Genomic DNA, 25,000 nt, shown 5'->3' with positions numbered 1-25,000 from the left:
ATCTCTACATGTGTGGTTCCCTCCATGAAGCACGGAGGAGGAGGTGTGAGGGTGCTTTGCCGGTGACACTGTCGGTGATTCATTTAGAATTCAAGGCACACTTAACCAGTATGTCTACCACAGCATTCTGCAGCGATTCGCCATCCCATCTGGTTTGCGTTTAGTGGGACTATCATTTGTTTTTCAACAGGACAATAACCCAACACACCTCCAGGCTGTGTAAGGGCTATTTGACCAAGACGGAGAGTGATGGATTGCTGCATCAGATGACCTGGCCTCCACAATCACCCGACCTCAACCCAATTGAGATGGTTTGGGATACGTTGGACTGCAGAGTGAAAGAAAAGCAGCCAACAAGTGCTCAGAATATGTGGAAACTCCTTCAAGAATGTTGGAAAAGCATTCCAGGTGAAGCTGGTTGAGAGAATGCCAAGAGTTCGCAAAGCTGTCGTAAAGGCAAAGGGTGACTACTTTGAAGAATCTAAAATAAATTTCATCACTTTATTTTGGTTACTACATTTTCATAGTTTTGATGTCTTCACTATTATTCTACAATGTAGAAAATAGTAGAAATAAAGAAAAACCTTAGAATGAGTAGATGTGTCCAGACTTTTGACTGGTACTGCAGACTACACCTTTGCTCTATAGGCTGTGTCTTTTGACTGGTACTGCAGACTACAGCTTTGCTCTATAGGCTGTGTCTTTTGACTGGTGCTGCAGACTACACCTTTGCTCTATAGGCTGTCTTCTGACTGGTACTGCAGACTACACCTTTGCTCTATAGGCTGTGTCTTCTGACTGGTACTGCAGACTACACCTTTGCTCTGTGTCTTTTGACTGAATCCAGATGTTGTCATTTTTCAGTTCCAGTCTAAAGAAGTCATCCGCAGAGCTAAAGAAGATTTTGACGAATGGACAGGTATTGTATTTCTCCCCCTTCTGAAATAACACACACGTGTCCCCACTAGGCGCTGTCCCCCGGGCCTTGGCCTGCACCCTGTTAGATCCTGTTGGAGAAAACACGTCACGTTCCTGTTAGAGTGTCTGGTCCTGTTATAGAAGACACATCATGTCCCTGTTAGTGTCTGGTCCTGTTATAGAAGACACATCATGTCCCTGTTAGTGAGTGGCTGGTCCTGTTATAGAAGACACATCATGTCTCTGTTAGTGTCTGGTCCTGTTATAGAAGACACATCATGTCTCTGTTAGTGAGTGGCTGGTCCTGTAGGAGGAGACACATCATGTCTCTGTTAGTGAGTGGCTGGTCCTGTAGGAGGAGACACATCATGTCCCTGCTAGTGAGTGGCTGGTCCTGTAGGAGGAGACACATCATGTCCCTGCTACTGAGTGGCTGGTCCTGAAGGAGGAGACACATCATGTCTCTGTTAGTGAGTGGCTGGTCCTGTAGGAGGAGACACATCATGTCCCTGCTACTGAGTGGCTGGTCCTGAAGGAGGAGACACATCATGTCTCTGTTAGTGAGTGGCTGGTCCTGTAGGAGGAGACATGTCATGTCCCTGTTAGTGAGTGGCTGGTCCTGAAGGAGGAGACACATCATGTCTCTGTTAGTGAGTGGCTGGTCCTGTAGGAGGAGACATGTCATGTCCCTGTTAGTGAGTGGCTGGTCCTGTAGGAGGAGACATGTCATGTCTCTTTTAGTGAGTGGCTGGTCCTGAAGGAGGAGACACATCATGTCCCTGTTAGTGAGTGGCTGGTCCTGTTATAGAAGACACATCATGTCCCTGTTAGTGAGTGGCTGGTCCTGAAGGAGGAGACATGTCATGTCCCTGTTAGTGAGTGGCTGGTATTGTAGGAGGAGACATGTCATGTCCCTGTTAGTGAGTGGCTGGTATTGTAGGAGGAGACATGTCATGTCCCTGTTAGTGAGTGGCTGGTATTGTAGGAGGAGACATGTCATGTCTCTGCTACTGAGTGGCTGGTCATTGATTTCCTCTGAAAGCTGCTGCTCACTTCCTGTTTCACCGCCTGCCCCGGGTGAGATCTTTATCCTGACCGACTGGATAGATATTCATTGTCTTAGCTGAGCGCTGTTGCCTAGGACACACACACACACACACACACACACACACACACACACACACACACACACACACACACCACACACCACACCACACACCACACACACACGTAAGGCCAGGCAAAGTGTGTCAAGCAGACAATTAAGCCCAGCCACTTCCCCGATGTCGCCTGTAACACATTGGTCTAATGGAGCCATACCCCCTCTCTCTCTCTCTCTCTCTGTCTCTCTCTCCCTCTATCTTTGTCTGTCTCTCTGTCTCTGTCTCTCTCTCCCTCTTTCTCTTTGTCTCTCTGTCTGTCTCTGTCTCTCTGTCAGTCTCTGTCTCTGACACCTGACAAGTATCTCCGCCCCTCCTGCCCCCTCTCTCTCTCTCTCTCTCTCTCTCTCTCTCTCTCCCTCTCTCTCTCTCTCTCTCTCTCTCTGACACCTGACAAGTATCTCCCCCCTTCTGCCCCCTCTCTCTCTCTCTCTCTCTCTCTCTCTCTCTCCCTCTCTCTCTCTCTCTCTCTCTCTGACACCTGACAAGTATCTCACCCCCCCTCCCATGTAACCCAATCAATGGGGCTGAATTGGAGGAGGTGGTGGTGGTGCTGGGTCATTTTTAACCCCCAGTGTAGTCCCATTCGTCCCTTTCCCCCTGGCCAAAATGAACCTTGACAGCAGGCCATTGACTTGATATCATGCTGGTCTCAGCAGCACAAACAAGCATCTGCCCACACAATCAGGCTATTGACAAGCCTGCTAGCCAGGACCAGCCTCCACCCCATCCACCCAAACAGACGTCTCTATCTAATACAGGTTATGAGATATACATATTTATCTGATAGCTGTCATGGGGTTTAAATGGGAAGGGTGTTGGGGATTGGGGGGTTGTTGTAGGTATTGATGAAGTGACAAGCGTCGCGCCAGCTGAAGACATGTCTTTATTAGGCTATGGACTTTATAAAAAAGGCTGGAACTGAGCCGGTGTACTCACTCACAACAGAGCACTGGTAAACTGGGATGTCTCGGGGTTGTGTTTTGTCCTGAAGGAGAGCAGAATTTGTATCAGGTTTAGACAGGCTGTATTTGTCATGGACCATTTTTCCATCCAACCATTTTATGAGTATGAATTACCAGGCTCTTAATGAAAACACTCACGACAGGTGTGATGGAAAAAGCTAATTGTCTGTAAGCTTTCATAAATGTCGACAGAACTAAATGCGTTCGACTAGAGTGGATGATTTTAGTGGGTGAAATAGATTCTGCTTCGTGTTTTGGTGGAGATGCTGTTGTGCTCCAGTATTGCTAGAACAACAGCATGTTGTGGTGCTGTGTTGTCCTCCCGCTACGACGGGGAAAAGCAGGAAGTGTTTATTTGACTACAGGTGAAATAAGTTATGATGAACTTCTCAAGGTGGTGAATGTGCAGTGATGAGCTTGATGCTAATTTCCAGGAAATAGGCCTTTCCAGGATATTCATTTCCAGGAAATAGGCCTATCCAGGATATTCATTTCCAGGAAATAGGCCTATCCAGGATATTCATTTCCAGGAAATAGGCCTATCCAGGATATTCATTTCCAGGAAATAGGCCTATCCAGGATATTCATTTCCAGGAAATAGGCCTATCCAGGATATTCATTTCCAGGAAATAGGCCTATCCAGGATATTCATTTCCAGGAAATAGGCCTATCCTGGATATTCATTTCCAGGAAATAGGCCTATCCTGGATATTCATTTCCAGGAAATAGGCCTATCCGGGATATTCATTTCCAGGAAATAGGCCTATCCAGGATATTCATTTCCAGGAAATAGGCCTATCCGGGATATTCATTTCCAGGAAATAGGCCTATCCGGGATATTCATTTCCAGGAAATATGCCTATCCGGGATATTCATTTCCAGGAAATAGGCCAGTCCGGGATATTCATTTCCAGGAAATGGGCCAATCCGGGATATTCATTTCCAGGAAATAGGCCAATCCGGGATATTCATTTCCAGGAAATAGGCCTATCCGGGATATTCATTTCCAGGAAATAGGCCAATCCGGGATATTAATTTCCAGGAAATGGGCCAATCCGGGATATTAATTTCCAGGAAATGGGCCAATCCGGGCTATTAATTTCCAGGAAATGGCCCAATCCGGGATATTCATTTCCAGGAAATGGGCCAATCCGGGATATTCATTTCCAGGAAATAGGCCTATCCAGGATATACATTTCCAGGAAATAGGCCTATCCAGGATATTATTTGTAGGCTATGCTGGTGACATCATGGTGCTTGGCTGCCATTTGAAAAATAAAAATGATCTTTAATCTCATCATGAAGCTTATCCACTTTATCTGCCAAGAAAGCACGTGCCAAGACCAGATCACTTTATCTGCCAAGAGAGCACATGCCAAGACCAGATCACTTTATCTGCCAAGTAGGCACATGCCAAGACCAGATCACTTTATCTGCCAAGAGAGCACATGCCAAGACCAGATCACTTTATCTGCCAAGAGAGCACATGCCAAGACCAGATCACTTTATCTGCCAAGTGAGCACATGCCAAGACCAGATCACTTTATCTGCCAAGTGAGCACGTGCCAAGACCAGATCACTTTATCTGCCAAGTGAGCACGTGCCAAGACCAGATCACTTTATCTGCCAAGTGAGCACATGCCAAGACCAGATCACTTTATCTGCCAAGTGAGCACGTGCCAAGACCAGATCACTTTATCTGCCAAGTGAGCACGTGCCAAGACCAGATCACTTTATCTGCCAAGTGAGCACGTGCCAAGACCAGATCGGACAAGTTTGCTATTCATCTAAAAACTTTTGTAGCAAAACCATCAGTAGCGTTTAAAATGCGATGGAAGCACATTGAACTTCTGTGTGTTTTATTTGAATCCGTTTTGTCACAGTGCTTTTTATAAGCACTATGTCATTATGCAAACGGTTTTATTCACAACAAGTCAGTTTGATGGAAACACCTCTGTCGTTTTGTGTGAATATTAGAATAATGGCTGGATGGACACCTAGCTGGGATAGTTTTATTCCGTGCAGTATAACCTTTTTTTGGCTAGTAAATGCAGTGTGTGTGTGAATTGTAACACACCCCCTCCCCTCCTCGCATCAGTCTGACAGGAGGAAACTTTCCCCCAGCCTCTCCTCCATGTCACATGGGGCCATGTTATATTACCCCGTTCTGACACCTTTTATCAACACAGGACTGGAACCACGACAGCAAACAAATCATCATTAAACTCTCCATCACTCCTCCCTCCCCCACCCCCCTACACGCCATTGTCCTTTTAGAAATTGGACAGCAAATGTTGTATTGATCTCCCTCTCTCTTTCCCTCTCTCTCTCTCTCCCTTTACATCTCCCTCTCCCTCTCTCTCTCCCTCTCTCTCTCTCCCTCTCTCTCTCTCTCTCCCTCTCTGAACTTGGGATGACCTGAACGCTGGTCTCCTTGTTTATGGCCTCCAGTAACATTCCTCTCTCCCTCTCTCTCTCTCCCTTTCTAAATCTCCATTGACATCTCTATCTTCTATCTTCTATCTCCTATCCTATTTGTATTGATCTCTGTTTGTGTCTCTATAGATCAATGGCCAAGACATACAATACCAGGAGCAGCTTGGCCATGGAAACGGAGGGACCGTGTACAAGTAGGTGCCTGTCTGTACATTACTGTCGGCCTTCGTGCCAACACTGGTAGCAATAACAACTAGAAGGGTGTTGAGAGAAGAGCCGTGGTTGGAGTGTGGGCTTCTCAGTGAAGGGTAGAGAGAAGAGCCGTGGTTGGAGTGTGGGCTTCTCAGTGAAGGGTAGAGAGAAGAGCCATGGTTGGAGTGTGGGCTTCTCAGTGAAGAGTAGAGAGAAGAGCCATGGTTGGAGTGTGGGCTTCTCAGTGAAGGGTAGAGAGAAGAGCCATGGTTGGAGTGTGGGCTTCTCAGTGAAGGGTAGAGAGAAGAGCCGTGGTTGGAGTGTGGGCTTCTCAGTGAAGGGTAGAGAGAAGAGCCATGGTTGGAGTGTGGGCTTCTCAGTGAAGGGTAGAGAGAAGAGCCATGGTTGGGGTATGGGATTCTCAGTGAAGGGTAGAGAGAAGAGCCATGGTTGGAGTGTGGGCTTCTCAGTGAAGGGTAGAGAGAAGAGCCATGGTTGGAGTGTGGGCTTCTCAGTGAAGGGTAGAGAGAAGAGCCATGGTTGGGGTATGGGATTCTCAGTGAAGGGTAGAGAGAAGAGCCATGGTTGGAGTGTGGGCTTCTCAGTGAAGGGTAGAGAGAAGAGCCATGGGTTGGAGTGTGGGCTTCTCAGTGAAGGGTAGAGAGAAGAGCCATGGTTGGAGTGTGGGCTTCTCAGTGAAGGGTAGAGAGAATAGCCATGGTTGGAGTGTGGCCTTCTCAGTGAAGGGTAGAGAGAAGAGCCATGGTTGGGGTATGGGCTTCTCAGTGAAGGGTAGAGAGAAGAGCCATGGTTGGGGTATGGGCTTCTAAGTGAAGGGTAGAGAGAAGAGCCATGGTTGAGGTGTGGGCTTCTCAGTGATGTGTAGATAGAAAAGCCATGGGTTGGAGTGTTGGCTTCTCAGTGAAGGGTAGATAGAAGAGCCATGGTTGGGGTGTGGGCTTCTCAGTGAAGGGTAGAGAGAAGAGCCATGGTTTGGGTATGGGCTTCTCAGTGAAGGGTAGATAGAAGAGCTGTGGTTGGAGTGTGGCCTTCTCAGTGAAGGGTAGAGAGAAGAGCCATGGTTGGGGTATGGGCTTCTCAGTGATGTGTAGATAGAAAAGCCATGGGTTGGAGTGTGGGCTTCTCAGTGAAGGGTAGATAGAAGAGTCATGGTTGGGGTGTGGGCTTCTCAGTGAAGGGTAGAGAGAAGAGCCATGGTTGAGGTGTGGGCTTCTCAGTGATGTGTAGATAGAAAAACCATGGGTTGGAGTGTGGGCTTCTCAGTGAAGGGTAGATAGAAGAGCTGTGGTTGGAGTGTGGGCTTCTCAGTGAAGGGTAGAGAGAAGAGTCATGGTTGGAGTGTGGGCTTCTCAGTGAAGGGTAGAGAGAAGAGCCATGGTTGGAGTGTGGGCTTCTCAGTGAAGGGTAGAGAGAAGAGTCATGGTTGGGGTATGGGCTTCTCAGTGAAGGGTAGAGAGAAGAGCCATGGTTGGAGTGTGGGCTTCTCAGTGAAGGGTAGAGAGAAGAGCCATGGTTGGAGTGTGGGCTTCTCAGTGAAGGGTAGAGAGAAGAGTCATGGTTGGGGTGTGGGCTTCTCAGTGAAGGGTAGAGAGAAGAGCCATGGTTTGGGTATGGGCTGCTCAGTGAAGGGTAGAGAGAAGAGTCATGGTTGGGGTGTGGGCTTCTCAGTGAAGGGTAGAGAGAAGAGTCATGGTTGGGGTATGGGCTTCTCAGTGAAGGGTAGATAGAAGAGCTGTGGTTGGAGTGTGGGCTTCTCAGTGAAGGGTAGAGAGAATAGCCATGGTTGGAGTGTGGGCTTCTCAGTGAAGGGTAGAGAGAAGAGCCGTGGTTGGAGTGTGGGCTTCTCAGTGAAGGGTAGAGAGAAGAGCCATGGTTGGGGTGTGGGCTTCTCAGTGAAGGGTAGAGAGAAGAGCCATGGTTGGAGTGTGGGCTTCTCAGTGAAGGGTAGAGAGAAGAGCCATGGTTTGGTTATGGGCTTCTCAGTGAAGGGTAGAGAGAAGAGCCATGGTTTGGTTATGGGCTTCTCAGTGAAGGGTAGAGAGAAGAGCCGTGGTTGGAGTGTGGGCTTCTCAGTGAAGGGTAGAGAGAAGAGCCATGGTTGGGGTGTGGCCTTCTCAGTGAAGGGTAGAGAGAAGAGCCATGGTTGGGGTGTGGCCTTCTCAGTGAAGGGTAGAGAGAAGAGCCATGGTTGGAGTGTGGGCTTCTCAGTGAAGGGTAGAACCTGGCCCTTTAACTGCTGCCTGTTCAGTCCAACAACATGACATGGGTTACCACTTGAGTTCATTAAAGTGTACACTCACCCCCTCACATATACAATCCATGTTACAATCCAGACTTTTACAACTACTAACTTTCTCGTTCTTTCTTTTTCTCTCTCTTTCACCCTATTTCTCTGTTCTCCTTTTCTCACCATATCTATCGATCTCTCTCTCTCTTTCTCTGTCTGTCTCTCTCTCTCGATCTCTCTCTGTCTGTTAATCTCTGGTGTCCCTCTGAAATCCATCAGGCTGGTTAGTGTCTGGGGCGCGACTGGCGATTCAATTTATTTATGTATTTCCTTTACGATGTGAAGGTTGCCAAACGTATGTGGTATTGATCTGGTATGAGAGTGATTGTCCCACTGGACCATACAGCATGTTACCTGGAGAGAAGACTCTCCTCCCAAATCACCTGACGGATGTGTTGTACACACTCACACACACACACACTCTCACACACACACACACACACACACACACACACACACACACACACACACACACACACACACACACACACACACACACACACACACACACACACACAAACACACACACACACACACACACACACACACACACACACACACACACACACACACACACACACACATACACACACACCACACACCACACACCACACACCACACACCACACACCGCACACGCTCACGCTCACGCACACTCACACTCACACTCACACTCACACTCACACTCCCACACAGTCACACTCCCACACAGTCACAGTGGGGGCATTTGGTTCGTCACACTCAAATCTTTCCCCCCTTATAACTCTCCTTCTCTTCTCTGTCCTCCTCTCCTCCTTCTCTTCTCTGTCCTCCTCTCCTCCTTCTCTTCTCTGTCCTCTTCTCCTCCTTCTCTGTCCTTCTCTCCTCCTCCTCTTCTCTTTCCTTCTCTCCTCCTCCTCTTCTCTGTCCTTCTCTCCTCCTCCTTTTCTCTGTCCTTCTCTCCTCCTCCTCTTCTCTGTCCTTCTCTCCTCCTCCTCTTCTCTGTCCTCCTCTCCTCCTTCTCTTCTCTGTCCTCCTCCTCCTTCTCTTCTCTGTCCTCCTCTCCTCCTTCTCTTCTCTCTACCTCCTCTCCTCCTCCTCTCCTCCTCCTCTTCTCTCTCCTCCTCTCCTCCTCCTCTTCTCTGTCCTCCTTTCCTCCTCCTCTTCTCTGTCCTCCTCTTCTCTGTCCTCCTCTTCTCTGTCCTCCTCCTCCTCCTCCTCCCTTCATCTCCTCATGCTCTTCTCTGTCCTCCTCCTCCTTCTCTTCTCTGTCCTCCTCTCCTCCTCCTCTTCTCTGTCCTCCTCCTCCTCCTCCCTTCATCTCCTCCTTCTCTTCTCTGTCCTCCTTCTCTTCTCAGTCCTCCTCTCTTCATCTCCTGTTATTGAACTGTTTTATTGAGATAGTGATATTGATCACTTCTCTAACCTTGACTTGACGGAGAGAGAGGCTGTGCTTCTGTCGTCTCTGTCAGAGCTCCTCGTAAATTTCATCCGGAGAAAATCCTGTTTATTTCTTTAACAGGCTTCTTCTGCCTTTTTTTCCTGTCCTTTTTTCTTTCCGTTTCTTTGACCGTTTTATTGTAGTGAGGTTTTTTCATTAACGGCCTATCTCTTATAGTTGAGGGAGAAAGCGACTGGCTATTCGCTCGGCTTGGGAAATTGTTCCGCTGGGCTGAGGAAAGCCAATATTGCAAACCTCCGACAACTTCTCAGTCAATTGAGCTCAGCAGAAAATCCATCCGGTTTTGTGGCAGATTGTTTTTCTGGTCGGGAGGAAAACTGCTGATGTTTTGTTCTCCGCCTCGTTCATGTTACTTTTGGTTTTGTTATGTTTCTTTTCTGTTTGTATTTCTGTCAACATACAAACGAGGCAGCACCTCAAAGATCCTATCAGGATGTACATTTCACCTGACTGTTAGTTCCTATCAGGATGTACAAGTGACCTGACTGTTAGTTCCTATCAGGATGTACATTTCACCTGACTGTTAGTTCCTATCAGGATGTACAAGTGACCTGACTGTTAGTTCCTATCAGGATGTACATTTCACCTGACTGTTAGTTCCTATCAGGATGTACATTTCACCTGACTGTTAGTTCCTATCAGGATGTACATTTCACCTGACGGTTAGTTCCTATCAGGATGTACATTTCACCTGACTGTTAGTTCCTATCAGGATGTACATTTCACCTGACTGTTAGTCCCTATCAGGATGTACATTTCACCTGACTGTTAGTTCCTATCAGGATGTACATTTCACCTGACGGTTAGTCCCTATCAGGCTGTACATTTCACCTGACTGTTTACACAGATGGTTCCTATCAGGATGTACATTTCACCTGACTGTTAGTTCCTATCAGGATGTACATTTCACCTGACTGTTAGTTCCTATCAGGATGTACATTTCACCTGGCTGTTAGTTCCTATCAGGATGTACATTTCACCTGGCTGTTAGTTCCTATCAGGATGTACATTTCACCTGACTGTTAGTTCCTATCAGGATGTACATTTCACCTGACTGTTAGTTCCTATCAGGATGTACATTTCACCTGACTGTTGGTTCCTATCAGGATGTACATTTCACCTGGCTGTTAGTTCCTATCAGGATGTACATTTCACCTGACTGTTAGTTCCTATCAGGATGTACATTTCACCTGACTGTTAGTTCCTATCAGGATGTACATTTCACCTGGCTGTTAGTTCCTATCAGGATGTACATTTCACCTGGCTGTTAGTTCCTATCAGGATGTACATTTCACCTGACTGTTAGTTCCTATCAGGATGTACATTTCACCTGACTGTTAATTCCTATCAGGATGTACATTTCACCTGACTGTTAGTTCCTATCAGGATGTACATTTCACCTGACTGTTAGTTCATATCAGGATGTACATTTCACCTGACTGTTAGTTCCTATCAGGCTGTACATTTGTAATATATGCAGTAGCCTTACACCAAACAGTGATGTACGGTAGCTTAGCCACAGATGAACCTGGTCAAAGGCTGACAAATCCCCAGCAACAATTAGATGTTGTCCGCCAACTTTAATCCACACTGTGCAATGATTACCTCAAACACTAGACTACATTTTACACCTGACCTCAAGGGTATTACTTGGCATCTAAATCACTTGATTGGCTGAAGTACAGTAGGCTTAGTTCCTGACTTGTCTAGTTGTTGTTCAGGATCCTGTTGTCCTCCTGCTGTTTCTAGAAAGACAAGGACAATGTGGCTGAGCTTATCCAATCAGTCGCTTAATGAGGTTCAGTGGGGAGATCAGAGGAAGTCCAGGTGGAGCTTGGGGAGCCTATAGGAATCACTCTGGCATCTCTCTCTGCCCTCTGGTGTCATTGTCACATTATCACCACTGACCAAGACACACACACACGTACAGGCTTGGTGTCTGTCCTCTACTCACAGGGTTAGGGTTTAGTAACCTGTCTGGCAGTCAGACATTGTGTTTTGGTGCACGCCCAGACTTACTGACTGCTACAGATGAAGGATCTTCATTTGAGACAGTTTGCTACAGCAGGAAAATAATCCAACAGCAAATATGAATTATTATGTAGATTATAATGTATCAACATTTTTCTAGGGGTAGATACTCGATACAAGGAAAAAATTCAAGTCTGACATTTCGAAGTGGAAATTACAAACTTCAGAAGCCTTTTTAAACCTCAAAATACACTACCAGTTTTAAATATGCTGCACTGCAGGAAAGTTCTCCTGCAACAGGCTGATCAAATGAAGATCCTACATCTGTAGATGCTTAGGTTTCATTGTCTTGTCTGTCTGTGTGTTTGTTTTCTTCCATTCACACTGTGCTGTGTCTGTTGATCCTGCATCTCCTCTAGTCTCCTCTGGTCTGTCTGTCCGTCTGTCTGTCTGTTCTGCGTGTGAATCCCAGACCACTGCTTGTGCCTTCAGATGGTGCTGTGTCTGTTGATCCTGCATCTCCTCTAGTCTCCTCTGGTCTGTCCGTCTGTCTGTCTGTCTGTTCTGCATGTGAATCCCAGACCACTGCTTGTGCCTTCAGATGGTGCTGTGTCTGTTGATCCTGCATCTCCTCTAGTCTCCTCTGGTCTGTCTGTCTGTCCATCTATCTTGCGTGTGAATCCCAGACCACTGCTTGTGTCTTCAGATGGTGCTGTGTCTGTTGATCCTGCATCTCCTCCAGTCTCCTCTGGTCTGTCTGTCTGTCCATCTGTCTTGCGTGTGAATCCCAGACCACCGCTTGTGTCTTCAGATGGTAATGTGTTGCACACAGCAGATGGAGAGAGAGCCTAGTGGTTCCTGGTCCCAGGCTGGGGACAGCAAGGGGACCCAGCGTGTGTGGATATCTGTACGAACACAGGGCGCTGCCCTAAGGGGGAAATAGGGCCTGTAATATCTGTTGTGTCCTATGTCACCTCTACCCTAAACACTTTTGGTTAATGTAAAACACAAACCCCTTTGACCGTCAAACATGCACAGAGGCTTTTTCCCCACAGAGTCACTGGACTATTACTGTAAATTGCTTTCTTTAAAAATCATTTGGTGAGCTTCTCTGTTGGGCTTTGTGATTTCTACTGCTGCTATTATATGTCAGATTATGAAGTGTTGATAACCCAATGACATACATATTATATATACACACACACACACACACACACACACACACACACACACACACACACACACACACACACACACACACACGATTATCTATGCGTACTGTACACACACACACACACACACACACACACACACACACACACACACACACACACAATTATCTATGCGTACTGTACACACACATACACACAAAATTATCTATGCGTACTGTACACACACACACACACACACACACGATTATCTATGCATACTGTACACACACACACACACACACACACACACACACACACACACACACACACACACACACACACACACACACACACACACACACACACACACATGATTATCTATGCGTACAGTACACACACACACACACACACATCCTGATACATACTTACTGGCTCCAAGACTGTGGGGAGCAGGCTGAATTGGCCACCGAATCATCCCCAGTTTTCAATTGGCTCATTCCTCCCCCCCTCTTCTCCCCTGTAACTATTCCTCAGGTCATTGCTGTAAATGAGAACGTGTCCTCAGTCAACTTACCTGCTAAAATAAGGGTGAGATCAATAAACCGCCCCACCCAGTCTCCTCATTTTAAAGTAGATGTTGTAATGTGATCGTGGTCTCCTCTGAAGAAGGTCATTACCTCTCCTCCGTCTCCCTATTGGCCTGGTTTATATTAAGCTTATCTAGTGTGAATAGCTCCACTTAAGGCTCTCCACCTTTTAACCCTTAACCCTGTTTATGACCCACCGCCATTTACACTCAATTGGATGTTGCTAACACCTTGGCTCTCCTCTGTGTCTCTGACCCGGTGATCCATCAATGTTGTCCCTTGTTTTTTTATTATTACTTTCTACGCTCCCTCTCTGAGGTCCAGCCTGTCCTACGAGGTTATAAATAACTAGTGTGGGGACAGGTGGCCATTCCGTGCCTGATGGACCTGCGCAATTAGAACAAGCACATTTACATGCAGTTACATCCACTTAGACACCGGCGTGGCCTCTCCCAAAGTCCCCCAGCCGAGTTGTTTTCTTATTGATCTCTCCCATTGATTTAGACGCGGGGAACAGGGACATTTCTGCCTGTTCATTTGTTAGTTGGTTACTCTATCTTAAGCTGCAGGCCATAAAGTAGGGTTGAAATGCCTGGTCTGTTTAGCACCTGACCACGTCAAGGTTTATTTAAGCTCTTTGTTTTAAACCTCTGTTTTCTCTCCTTTCTCTCCGGTCACTTTTCTTTCCCTCCATCACCTCTGTCTCTGCTTTTCCTTCCCTCCATCACCTCTGTCTCTGCTTTTCCTTCCCTCCATCACCTCTGTCTCTGCTTTTCCTTCCCTCCATCACCTCTGTCTCTGCTTTTCTTTCCTTCCCTCCATCACCTCTGTCTCTGCTTTTCCTTCCTTCCCTCCATCACCTCTGTCTCTGCTTTTCCTTCCCTCCATCACCTCTCTCTCTGCTTTTCCTTCTTTCCCTCCATCACCTCTGCCTCTGCTTTTCCTTCCCTCCATCACCTCTGTCTCTGCTTTTCCTTCCCTCCATCACCTCTGTCTCTGCTTTTCCTTCCCTCCATCACCTCTGTCTCTGCTTTTCCTTCCTTCCCTCCATCACCTCTGTCTCTGCTTTTCCTTCCCTCCATCACCTCTGTCTCTGCTTTTCCTTCCCTCCATCACCTCTGTCTCTGCTTTTCCTTCCCTCCATCACCTCTGCCTCTGCTTTTCCTTCCCTCCATCACCTCTGTCTCTGCTTTTCCTTCCCTCCATCACCTCTGTCTCTGCTTTTCCTTCCCTCCATCACCTCTGTCTCTGCTTTTCCTTCCCTCCATCACCCTGTCTCTGCTTTTCCTTCCCTCCATCACCTCTGTCTCTGCTTTTCCTTCCCTCCATCACCTCTGTCTCTGCTTTTCCTTCCCTCCATCACCTCTGTCTCTGCTTTTCCTTCCCTCCATCACCTCTGTCTCTGCTTTTCCTTCCCTCCATCACCCTGTCTCTGCTTTTCCTTCCCTCCATCACCTCTGTCTCTGCTTTTCCTTCCCTCCATCACCTCTGTCTCTGCTTTTCCTTCCCTCCATCACCTCTGTCTCTGCTTTTCCTTCCTTCCCTCCATCACCTCTGTCTCTGCTTTTCCTTCCTTCCCTCCATCACCTCTGTCTCTGCTTTTCTTTCCCTCCATCACCTCTTTCTCTGCTTTTCCTTCCCTCCATCACCTCTCTCTGCTTTTCCTTCCTTCCCTCCATCACCTCTTTCTCTGCTTTTCTTTCCCTCCATCACCTCTGTCTCTGCGTTTCCTTCCTTCCCTCCATCACCTCTGTCTCTGCGTTTCCTTCCCTCCATCACCTCTGTCTCTGCTTTTCCTTCCCTCCATCACCTCTGTCTCTGCTTTTCCTTCCCTCCTCTGCCTCTGCTTTTCCTTCCCTCCATCACCTCTGTCTCTGCTTTTCTTTCCCTCCATCACCTCTGTCTCTGCTTTTCCTTCCCTCCATCACCTCTGTCTCTGCTTTTCCTTCCCTCCATCACCACTGTCTCTGCGTTTCCTTCCCTCCATCACCTCTGTCTCTGCTTTTCCTTCCCTCCATCACCCATGTCTCTGCGTTTCCTTCCCTCCATCACCTCTGCCTCTGGTTTTAGTGGTCCCGGGTGACTGGGAAACTGACACCACTGATAAGCATGGGGATATAACCTCTGTTTATATTCATAGTTGTGGGTCTGTGTAATGTCCTCATCTTTGTAAGTTTGTAGTGGTCTGGCCGTACCGGCTAGCCTCTTCATCTGCAGAGTGATGTCCTCTTAACTTAGGTAGGTCAGTCTCTGTTTGGCAGTCGTTGTGGTCGTTCTCGTCGGGCCGTCTCAGGTGAGGGTGTCTGGCTGGAAGAGAGGTCGCCTTGCCTGTCACCCCTGTGGCACTGTAAACCAACCGCTCCAGCCCTGACCGCCCGCTCGGGGGCCGCTTTAGAGAGCCAGCCAGGCCCATGAATACTGCATGGTGGAGCTTTTATTACACCAGGGGCTGGAGTGTAAATAAGATCCAGGCAATGGGGCACATTTACTGGGGTCAGGACGGGGGGAAGAGGGGGGTGGGTACGGGCGGCTGGGTAACCTCGCTCCCAGGTCCTCTAGTCACCAAGCCTGTCACTGTAACTCACCGGTGGAGGGTTGGCCCTGGGGGGGGTCAAGGACAGTGCATCTACTGGGCCCACCACATCACAGGCTGCATGGAGGATAGAGACTGGAGTTAGACGACTCACTCTAACAATGAGGTTGGACTGTCGTCGTGTCATCACTCTGTTGGGGAGTAGAGGAGGGCATTCTGGGGAACATTAAGCTACTAAAATGCCTGGTATAAGTGACACACTCATCCCGAGGGGACTGTTATCTCACCTGTTAGATTTAAATGTGATCTTGTATCTTCACAACAACTGTTGTTATGGTTCATCTGCTTGTCCCCTAGTTTCCCGGTTCATTAGTGACCGAATGGTGCAGACGTGAGAAAAGAGAGGTTATCCTCCAAACAGTTACTAATCACGACAGGCACAAAGATGTGTCATCGTAAAGAAACATCTTCCTGAGTGAGTCAGCAGGTTTTTTTCTGTGAACCTGAACATGTCCAGCGTGATAAAATAATGATTACTTGCTCTGTTCGTTTGCTACACACAGAATCAGTCCAATCAGTATTTAACATCTCTGGCTCTCCGCTCCGGTCTCAATTAACTTCTTCATCTTGTCTTAATTAAGAACCAGTAGTCGTGCTTAATTGATATTGATTGTAGCTTAAGGGAGGAGTAACACATCAAAACTAAAAAGTGAAAGTTCGCCTCAAATACACAGAGTCCTTTTACAGACCTGAAGGAGTGTTCACTTGAAAACAGCCAGGGGTGGAAAAAGTTGTAACTGTTCCTACGAATGACCTGTGCTTGATGCATTTATAATGCCTTCATGCACTTAAGACTCCGCTCTAATTAGGACCCAGTACCTGACATGAATGCTTATAGCAAAACCTTATGATACAAAGTTGTTACATATAAAGCTAAAACCCAGTTAAAAACTCCGTTGTCAATAAGTATCTCAGTAGAATCAGTATGTGGGTCCGTTCAGCGCTGAGCGCCCGGCATACGAGGGATAGTCTCTTTGTCCTGACTGGAGGGTAGTTATCAGACGACCCAGACGAGACACTAAGAGGTGTCATTAATTAAAGGGCCAGTTTAGAGGTGTAACACGATCCTCCTATCTACCACACATTAATCACACACCCTGGTCTGAGCTCATACACGCCGGCCTACCCTGTTGACAGGTGAAACCACAGGAGGTATCCAGTATACCTGGCTGTCGTAAACAAACTGGTGAACTGGGCTGGTGACGTACGCCCTCCCTGTGGCCCTCACCCCCGGCAGCTGTTCTACGGGGACAAGAGGATTGGATGTTGAGACATTGGCGCTTTTGGTAAACCGACCCTCTTGGCCGGTAACTAAACCCGACGGTGGGCATTAAGGAGTTTCATAATTAAATCATTAAGGTCGGCTAGGCCAGCCGGCGCTCCTTGGCTGTTTGGTTTACCTGCCACCTGAAACCTGTCTGGAGAACTGTGACCATACAGGACTGACTGGGCTCAATGGCCATGTGTCATGAAGGCTATTGTTTTGACCTCTGACCTTTTTAATGATGGAAATACTGTTAGACTAAGAGACATGTTGTCATGCTCATTTGGATTCTACGGTTTCCTTTATGACGTCACCCCTTTCTTCATGTTATAACTCACCAACTAGGACAACTGTGGATGGCTGATTTGAACAAGCATGTTTAGTCTGGCCCTCTGTATTTAGTATGTCCATTCTGAATGTTGTGATGTTCACCCAAATCCTTTTCCACTCAACATATTTTCATTCACATGATGACTTTAAAGGCCCGGATGAATGAACAGTAACAGGGGTGTTTTAATGTGTGAAATAGTTTAGTAGGGACTTTACTGAAGCTCTGGCGTTCGTTGGGCTATGTTCATGTTTCCTCTCTTTCTCTCCCACAGAGCGTTCCATCTTCTCGGGAACAGAGTGTTGGCGGTGAAGGTGAGATCAACAGGTGTACTGCTGTGACCTTTACCTGGGCACCTCTCCTTTTACCAAATCACCTTCAACTACACTAGTCTTCTTCTGTATCTATACCTCTGTCCTTTTCTCCTCCCTCTTTCATTTTCTATGCTTCTCAACCTCTGTGATCCCCTTCTCTCATTGGTTCATTCATCCACTTTGTTCTCATGCTCTGTAATTCTACCAGTAATCTAATCTATTGGAGTGGAATGGAAGGTAGATGTAATGGGTACCTCCTTGACCCTCGTTACATGTAGCTACTCCCTGCTCTCTCTAACCTGTAATCAATGATGTTTACATGTAGCTACTCCCTTCTCTCTCTAACCTGTAATCAATGATGTTTACATGTAGCTACTCCCTTCTGTCTCTAACCTGTAATCAATTATGTTTACATGTAGCTACTCCCTTCTGTCTCTAACCTGTAATCAATGATGTTTACATGTAGCTACTCCCTTCTCTCTCTAACCTGTAATCAATGATGTTTACATGTAGCTACTCCCTTCTCTCTCTAACCTGTAATCAATGATGTTTACATGTAGCTACTCCCTTCTGTCTCTAACCTGTAATCAATGATGTTTACATGTAGCTACTCCCTTCTCTCTCTAACCTGTAATCAATGATGTTTACATGTAGCTACTCCCTTCTCTCTCTAGCCTGTAATCAATGATAAGCTGCAAGTTTAGCTAATCTTTGCTAATGCTAGCGTGCCACTGTTGTAGCTATTAGCTAAGCTCAGTGCAGCCAGATCAAAATTCACACCCCTGGTAGTGCCCATTTACCGTATGGTATCCACACTATCCAGATAGGTTGGCATGAAAGAATCATGAGATCCTCTACAAGGTTTCTAGGTCATGTGTTACCACCAGTGCAGAATTATTTTGACCCATAGTTCCATTATAATAATAATGTACATTGCTTTAAATGTTTCTGTGTGTGTTTTTGAAGTGCATTAGCAGTGTGTGCGTGCTTGCGTATTAACCTGTGCACGTGTATGCTACACTGGTATCTCATTTGGGCTGTGCTTGTGACTTTACAGGTCATTCCTCTGGACATCACAGTGGAGCTACAGAAACAGATCATGTCCGAGTTGGAGATCCTCTACAAGGTCAGCTTCTATTCTCTAGAGCCCCAAACTGGTCAAATCTCTCCCCCAACTAGCCCAAATCATGTAGTCAAATCTCTCCCCCAACTGGCCCAAATAATGTAGTCATATCTCTCCCTCAACTGTCCCAAATCATGTAGTCAAATCTCTCCCTCAACTGGCCCAAATCATGTAGTCAAATCTCTCCCTCAACTGGCCCAAATCATGTAGTCAAATCTCTCCCCCAACTGGCCCAAATAATGTAGTCAAATCTCTTCCCCAACTGGCCCAAATCATGTAGTCAAATCTCTCCCTCAACTGGCCCAAATCATGTAGTCAAATCTCTCCCCCAACTGGCCCAAATCATGTAGTCAAATCTCTCCCACAACTGTCCCAAATCATGTAGTCAAATCTTTCCCCCAACTGGCCCAAATCATGTAGTCAAATCTTTCCCCCAACTGGCCCAAATCATGTAGTCAAATCTTTCCCCCAGCTGAAGCCTCTCTTATCAGACCTGCAGTGTTTAGTCTACTCTATGTTACTTTAGACTAGTTCATGGAGCACCTTTTATCTGAGTGGATCTCCTCTCCTCCTGCGTGTCAAGCCAGGGATTGTTGAAATACGCACGAGGCAGGAACACGTGATTGCTGATAAGCCCTCTCAATAATTTACCCCAGATCTCTCCTTTTCTTCTGAGGTAGACTGTGAAATGGGCTAACTAAACAGTTCAACAATAAATACTGCAACATGCATCAATGTTAATTAATGGGTGGATGAACTGTGTTAATTGTCTTTTTGTTTTACAGTGTGATTCCTCCTACATCATAACCTTCTACAGTGCCTTCTTTGTGGAGAACAGGATCTCCATATGCACAGAGTACATGGACGGTGAGTGTTGAGGCTGGGGTTAGGGTTAGCGCTGGGGTTAGCGTTAGCGCCGGGGCTGGGGTTAGCGTTAGCGCTGGGGTTAGCATTAGCGCCGGGGCTGGGGTTAGGGTTAGCGCTGGGGTTAGCGTTAGCGCCGGGGCTGGTGTTAGCGCTGGGGTTAGCGCCTGTACTGGGGTTAGGGTTAGCGCTGGGGTTAGCGTTAGCGCCGTGGCTGGGGTTAGTGCTGAGGCTGTGGCTAGCAGAGGCCTTTACTCCACTCCCATCCAGAGCTCTATGAAAGCTGGAATGTCAAACCTCTTACCACCCTGTATCCATTTACACTTCTACTTAGAGGAAGACTGTCATCTTCAGTGGCTGGGGGCTAGCATGCATCTTTGCTAAAAGCTACAAGGGTGGGAGTGTGTGTGCGTGAATTTAACACAGTGATTTCTCAGTTATAACACATTGTCTCCCTCGATGGACGACCTGTCAGCATGCGTCCATCAACACTGAACGGTGTGCGTGTGCGTGTGTGTGTGTCGTGTGTGTGTGTGTGCGTGTGTGTGTGTGTGCAGGTGGCTCTCTGGACGTATACAGGAGGATTCCAGAACATGTGTTGGGTAGGATCTCTGTGGCGGTGAGTGAACAGCCTTTCAGCTCTCAAACCAACTGACCACAGCTATTTAAAATGAGACTCTCATATTCTATAACTGACCACAACTATTTAAAATGAGACTCTCATATTCTATAACTGACCACAGCTATTTAAAATGAGACTCTCATATTCTATAACTGACCACAGCTATTTAAAATGAGACTCTCATATTCTATAACTGACCACAGCTATTTAAAATGAGACTCTCATATCCTATAACTGACCACAACTATTTAAAATGAGACTCTCATATTCTATAACTGACCACAGCTATTTAAAATGAGACTCTCATATTCTATAACTGACCACAACTATTTAAAATGAGACTCTCATATTCTATAACTGACCACAGCTATTTAAAATGAGACTCTCATATTCTATAACTGACCACAGCTATTTAAAATGAGACTCTCATATTCTATAACTGACCACAGCTATTTAAAATGAGACTCTCATATTCTATAACTGACCACAGCTATTTAAAATGAGACTCTCATATTCTATAACTGACCACAGCTATTTAAAATGAGACTCTCATATTCTATAACTGACCACAGCTATTTAAAATGAGACTCTCATATTCTATAACTGACCACAGCTATTTAAAATGAGACTCTCATATTCTATAACTGACCACAGCTATTTAAAATGAGACTTTCATATTCTATAACTGACCACAACTATTTAAAATGAGACTCTCATATTCTATAACTGACCACAACTATTTAAAATGAGACTCTCATATTCTATAACTGACCACAACTATTTAAAATGAGACTCTCATATTCTATAACTGACCACAACTATTTAAAATGAGACTCTCATATTCTATAACTGACCACAACTATTTAAAATGAGACTCTCATATTCTATAACTGACCACAACTATTTAAAATGAGACTCTCATATTCTATAACTGACCACAGCTATTTAAAATGAGACTCTCATATTCTATAACTGACCACAGCTATTTAAAATGAGACTCTCATATTCTATAACTGACCACAGCTATTTAAAATGAGACTCTCATATTCTATAACTGACCACAGCTATTTAAAATGAGACTCTCATATTCTATAACTGACCACAGCTATTTAAAATGAGACTCTCATATTCTATAACTGACCACAGCTATTTAAAATGAGACTCTCATATTCTATAACTGACCACAGCTATTTAAAATGAGACTCTCATATTCTATAACTGACCACAGCTATTTAAAATGAGACTCTCATATTCTATAACTGACCACAGCTATTTAAAATGAGACTCTCATATTCTATAACTGACCACAGCTATTTAAAATGAGACTTTCATATTCTATAACTGACCACAACTATTTAAAATGAGACTCTCATATTCTATAACTGACCACAACTATTTAAAATGAGACTCTCATATTCTATAACTGACCACAACTATTTAAAATGAGACTCTCATATTCTATAACTGACCACAACTATTTAAAATGAGACTCTCATATTCTATAACTGACCACAACTATTTAAAATGAGACTCTCATATTCTATAACTGACCACAGCTATTTAAAATGAGACTCTCATATTCTATAACTGACCACAGCTATTTAAAATGAGACTCTCATATTCTATAACTGACCACAGCTATTTAAAATGAGACTCTCATATTCTATAACTGACCACAGCTATTTAAAATGAGACTCTCATATTCTATAACTGACCACAGCTATTTAAAATGAGACTCTCATATTCTATAACTGACCACAGCTATTTCTCATTCTGTAAAGCATCACCTAGGAAGACGATGGATCAGGTAGCTTTGTATGGGAATTGCGGGTTTGACGAATTGGCTACAATTCATCATTCTATCCAATTCAGTAAATAATAACTCAGTTAATAACTTTGAGACTTTTGCGGGTAAAGTTTACCCATTTTGGCAAGTGTGGCCAACAGGTGTGAATCTCCCAAGTAGCCTTCATCAGTGAGAAAGGGATGAAATGGACAGACTCTCTCTCACACACACACTCACACTCACACTCACTCAAGCATCACAGCACAGAGGAGCGTTTGATTCAGCCTAACGTGGGTGTTTCCACCTCTATTAGCTCTTCTCCCTCTGATTCAGCCTGTAATCAAACATTGACAGCTATTTAGTCAGCGTTAATTCTAATTCACAGCTCTCCTCCCTCTCTTCCCCCTCTCTCACTGTCAGAGCTGTTAATTATCGCTGGGAAAAGCACCCGGGAGGGCGAGATGGATGCTGCGTACGCACACCAGTTGTTTTGGCACCAGAGCCACAGTCCAATCAGATCGTTTGATTCTGTCTGAATTGAGAAGTAGATTTGGCACGTTGTTTTGGCACCAGAGCCACAGTCCAATCAGATCGTTTGATTCTGTCTGAATTGAGAAGTAGATTTGTCACCAGAGCCACAGTCCAATCAGATCGTTTGATTCTGTCTGAATTGAGAAGTAGATTTGGCACGTTGTTTTGGCACCAGAGCCACAGTCCAATCAGATCGTTTGATTCTGTCTGAATTGAGAAGTAGATTTGGCACATTGTTTTGGCACCAGAGCCACAGTCCAATCAGATCGTTGGATTCTGTCTGAATTGAGAAGTAGATTTGGCACGTTGTTTTGGCACCAGAGCCACAGTCCAATCAGATCGTTTGATTCTGTCTGAATTGAGAAGTAGATTTGGCACCAGAGCCACAGTCCAATCAGATCGTTGGATTCTGTCTGAATTGAGAAGTAGATTTGGCACGTTGTTTTGGCACCAGAGCCACAGTCCAATCAGACCGTTGGATTCTGTCTGAATTGAGAAGTAGATTTGGCACGTTGTTTTGGCACCAGAGCCACAGTCCAATCAGATCGTTTGATTCTGTCTGAATTGAGAAGTAGATTTGGCACCAGAGCCACAGTCCAATCAGATCGTTTGATTCTGTCTGAATTGAGAAGTAGATTTGGCACCAGAGCCACAGTCCAATCAGATCGTTTGATTCTGTCTGAATTGAGAAGTAGATTTGGCACATTGTTTTGGCACCAGAGCCACAGTCCAATCAGATCGTTTGATTCTGTCTGAATTGAGAAGTAGATTTGGCACCAGAGCCACAGTCCAATCAGATCGTTTGATTCTGTCTGAATTGAGAAGTAGATTTGGCACCAGAGCCACAGTCCAATCAGATCGTTTGATTCTGTCTGAATTGAGAAGTAGATTTGTCACCAGAGCCACAGTCCAATCAGATCGTTTGATTCTGTCTGAATTGAGAAGTAGATTTGGCACCAGAGCCACAGTCCAATCAGATCGTTTGATTCTGTCTGAATTGAGAAGTAGATTTGGCACCAGAGCCACAGTCCAATCAGATCGTTTGATTCTGTCTGAATTGAGAAGTAGATTTGGCACCAGAGCCACAGTCCAATCAGATCGTTTGATTCTGTCTGAATTGAGAAGTAGATTTGGCACGTTGTTCTGTGGTTGAATGTTCTTTCTCAATAATAAACCAAAATATGTGAAACCTTAAAGTCTTTGCTGCTCGCTGCGTCATTTTAAAAGCATATGGTTTTGATATCAAGAACGTAGCGATACACAGTAGCTATGCAACTCTGTTGCTCTGGACTAATAGGCGTGTTGTGTACAGTCCATGATCAATGAGCAGATACATGGCCTTCACACAGTCTTCACACCCCTTGACTTATTCCACATGTTGTTGTGTTCCAGCCTGAATTTCAAAATAGATTAAATAGAGTTTTTTTTTTACACTGGCCTACACACAATACCCCATCGTGTCAGTGGAATTATGATTTTAGACATTTTTTACATATTAAAGCTGAAATGTCTTGAGTCAGTAAATATTCAACCCCTTTGTTATGAAAAGCCTAAATAAGTTCTGAAGTAAAATGTTGCTTAACATGTCACACTAAGATGCATGGACTCACTCTGTGTGCAATAACAGTGTTTAACATGATTTTTGAATTAATACCTCATCTCTGTACCCCACACATACAATTATCTCTACGGTCCCTCAATCGAGCAGTGAATTTCAAACAGAGATTCAACCACAAAGACCAGGGAGGTTTTCCAATCCTTACAAAGAAGGGCACTGATTGGTAGACATTGAATATCCCTTTGAGCACGGTGAAGTTATTTATTTCCCTTTGGACGGTGTATCAATACACCCAGTCACTACAGAGATACAGGCGTCCTTCCTAACTCAGAGGAAGGAAACCGCTCAGGGATTTCACCATGAGGCCAATGGTTACTTTAAAACAGTTACAGAGTTTAATGGCTGTGATAGGAGAAGACTGAGGATGGATCAACAACATTGTAGTTACTCCACAATACTAGCCTAATTGACCGAGTGAAAAGAAGGAAGCTTATACAGAAAAAACATTTTCCAAAACATGCATCCTGTTTGCAACAAGGCACTAAAGTAACACTGCAAAAAATTGTCAAAGCAATTCACTTTTTGTCCTGAATACAAGGTGTTATGTTTGGGGCAAATCCAATACAACACATTACTGAGCACCACTCTCCATATTTTCAAGCATAGTGGTGGCTGCATCATGTTATGGGTATGCTTGTAATCCTTAATTAAGGATTGGGGATTTTTCAGGATAAAAAAGAAATGGAATGGCGCCAAGCACAGGCAAATACCTAGAGGAAAACCTGGTTCAGTCTGCTTTCCACCAGACACTGGGAGATAAATTCACCTTTCAGCAGGACAATAACCTAAAACACAAGGCTAAATCTACACTGGACTTGCTTACGAAAAA

General features: G+C 45.4%; 1 protein-coding gene across 2 annotated transcripts in view; it reads left to right on the top strand.

Moving 5' to 3' along the window:
- LOC129844819 (dual specificity mitogen-activated protein kinase kinase 5-like) overlaps positions 1 to 25,000 on the top strand; it is a 79,211-nt gene that overhangs the window by 1,377 nt on the left and 52,834 nt on the right. For both annotated transcript variants that reach the window (XM_055912973.1, XM_055912972.1), the window contains exons 2-7: positions 865 to 919; positions 5,609 to 5,673; positions 17,588 to 17,627; positions 18,685 to 18,753; positions 19,536 to 19,617; positions 20,172 to 20,233. In XM_055912973.1, the coding sequence (XP_055768948.1) occupies positions 865 to 919; positions 5,609 to 5,673; positions 17,588 to 17,627; positions 18,685 to 18,753; positions 19,536 to 19,617; positions 20,172 to 20,233 (373 nt within the window). The remainder of the gene's footprint in view (positions 1 to 864; positions 920 to 5,608; positions 5,674 to 17,587; positions 17,628 to 18,684; positions 18,754 to 19,535; positions 19,618 to 20,171; positions 20,234 to 25,000) is intronic.

This window comes from Salvelinus fontinalis, unplaced genomic scaffold (genome assembly GCF_029448725.1).
Source record: "Salvelinus fontinalis isolate EN_2023a unplaced genomic scaffold, ASM2944872v1 scaffold_0233, whole genome shotgun sequence".
Lineage (NCBI taxonomy): Eukaryota > Metazoa > Chordata > Actinopteri > Salmoniformes > Salmonidae > Salvelinus > Salvelinus fontinalis.
Note: the sequence above shows the minus strand (reverse complement) of the source record. Positions and strands in the feature narration are given on the sequence as shown.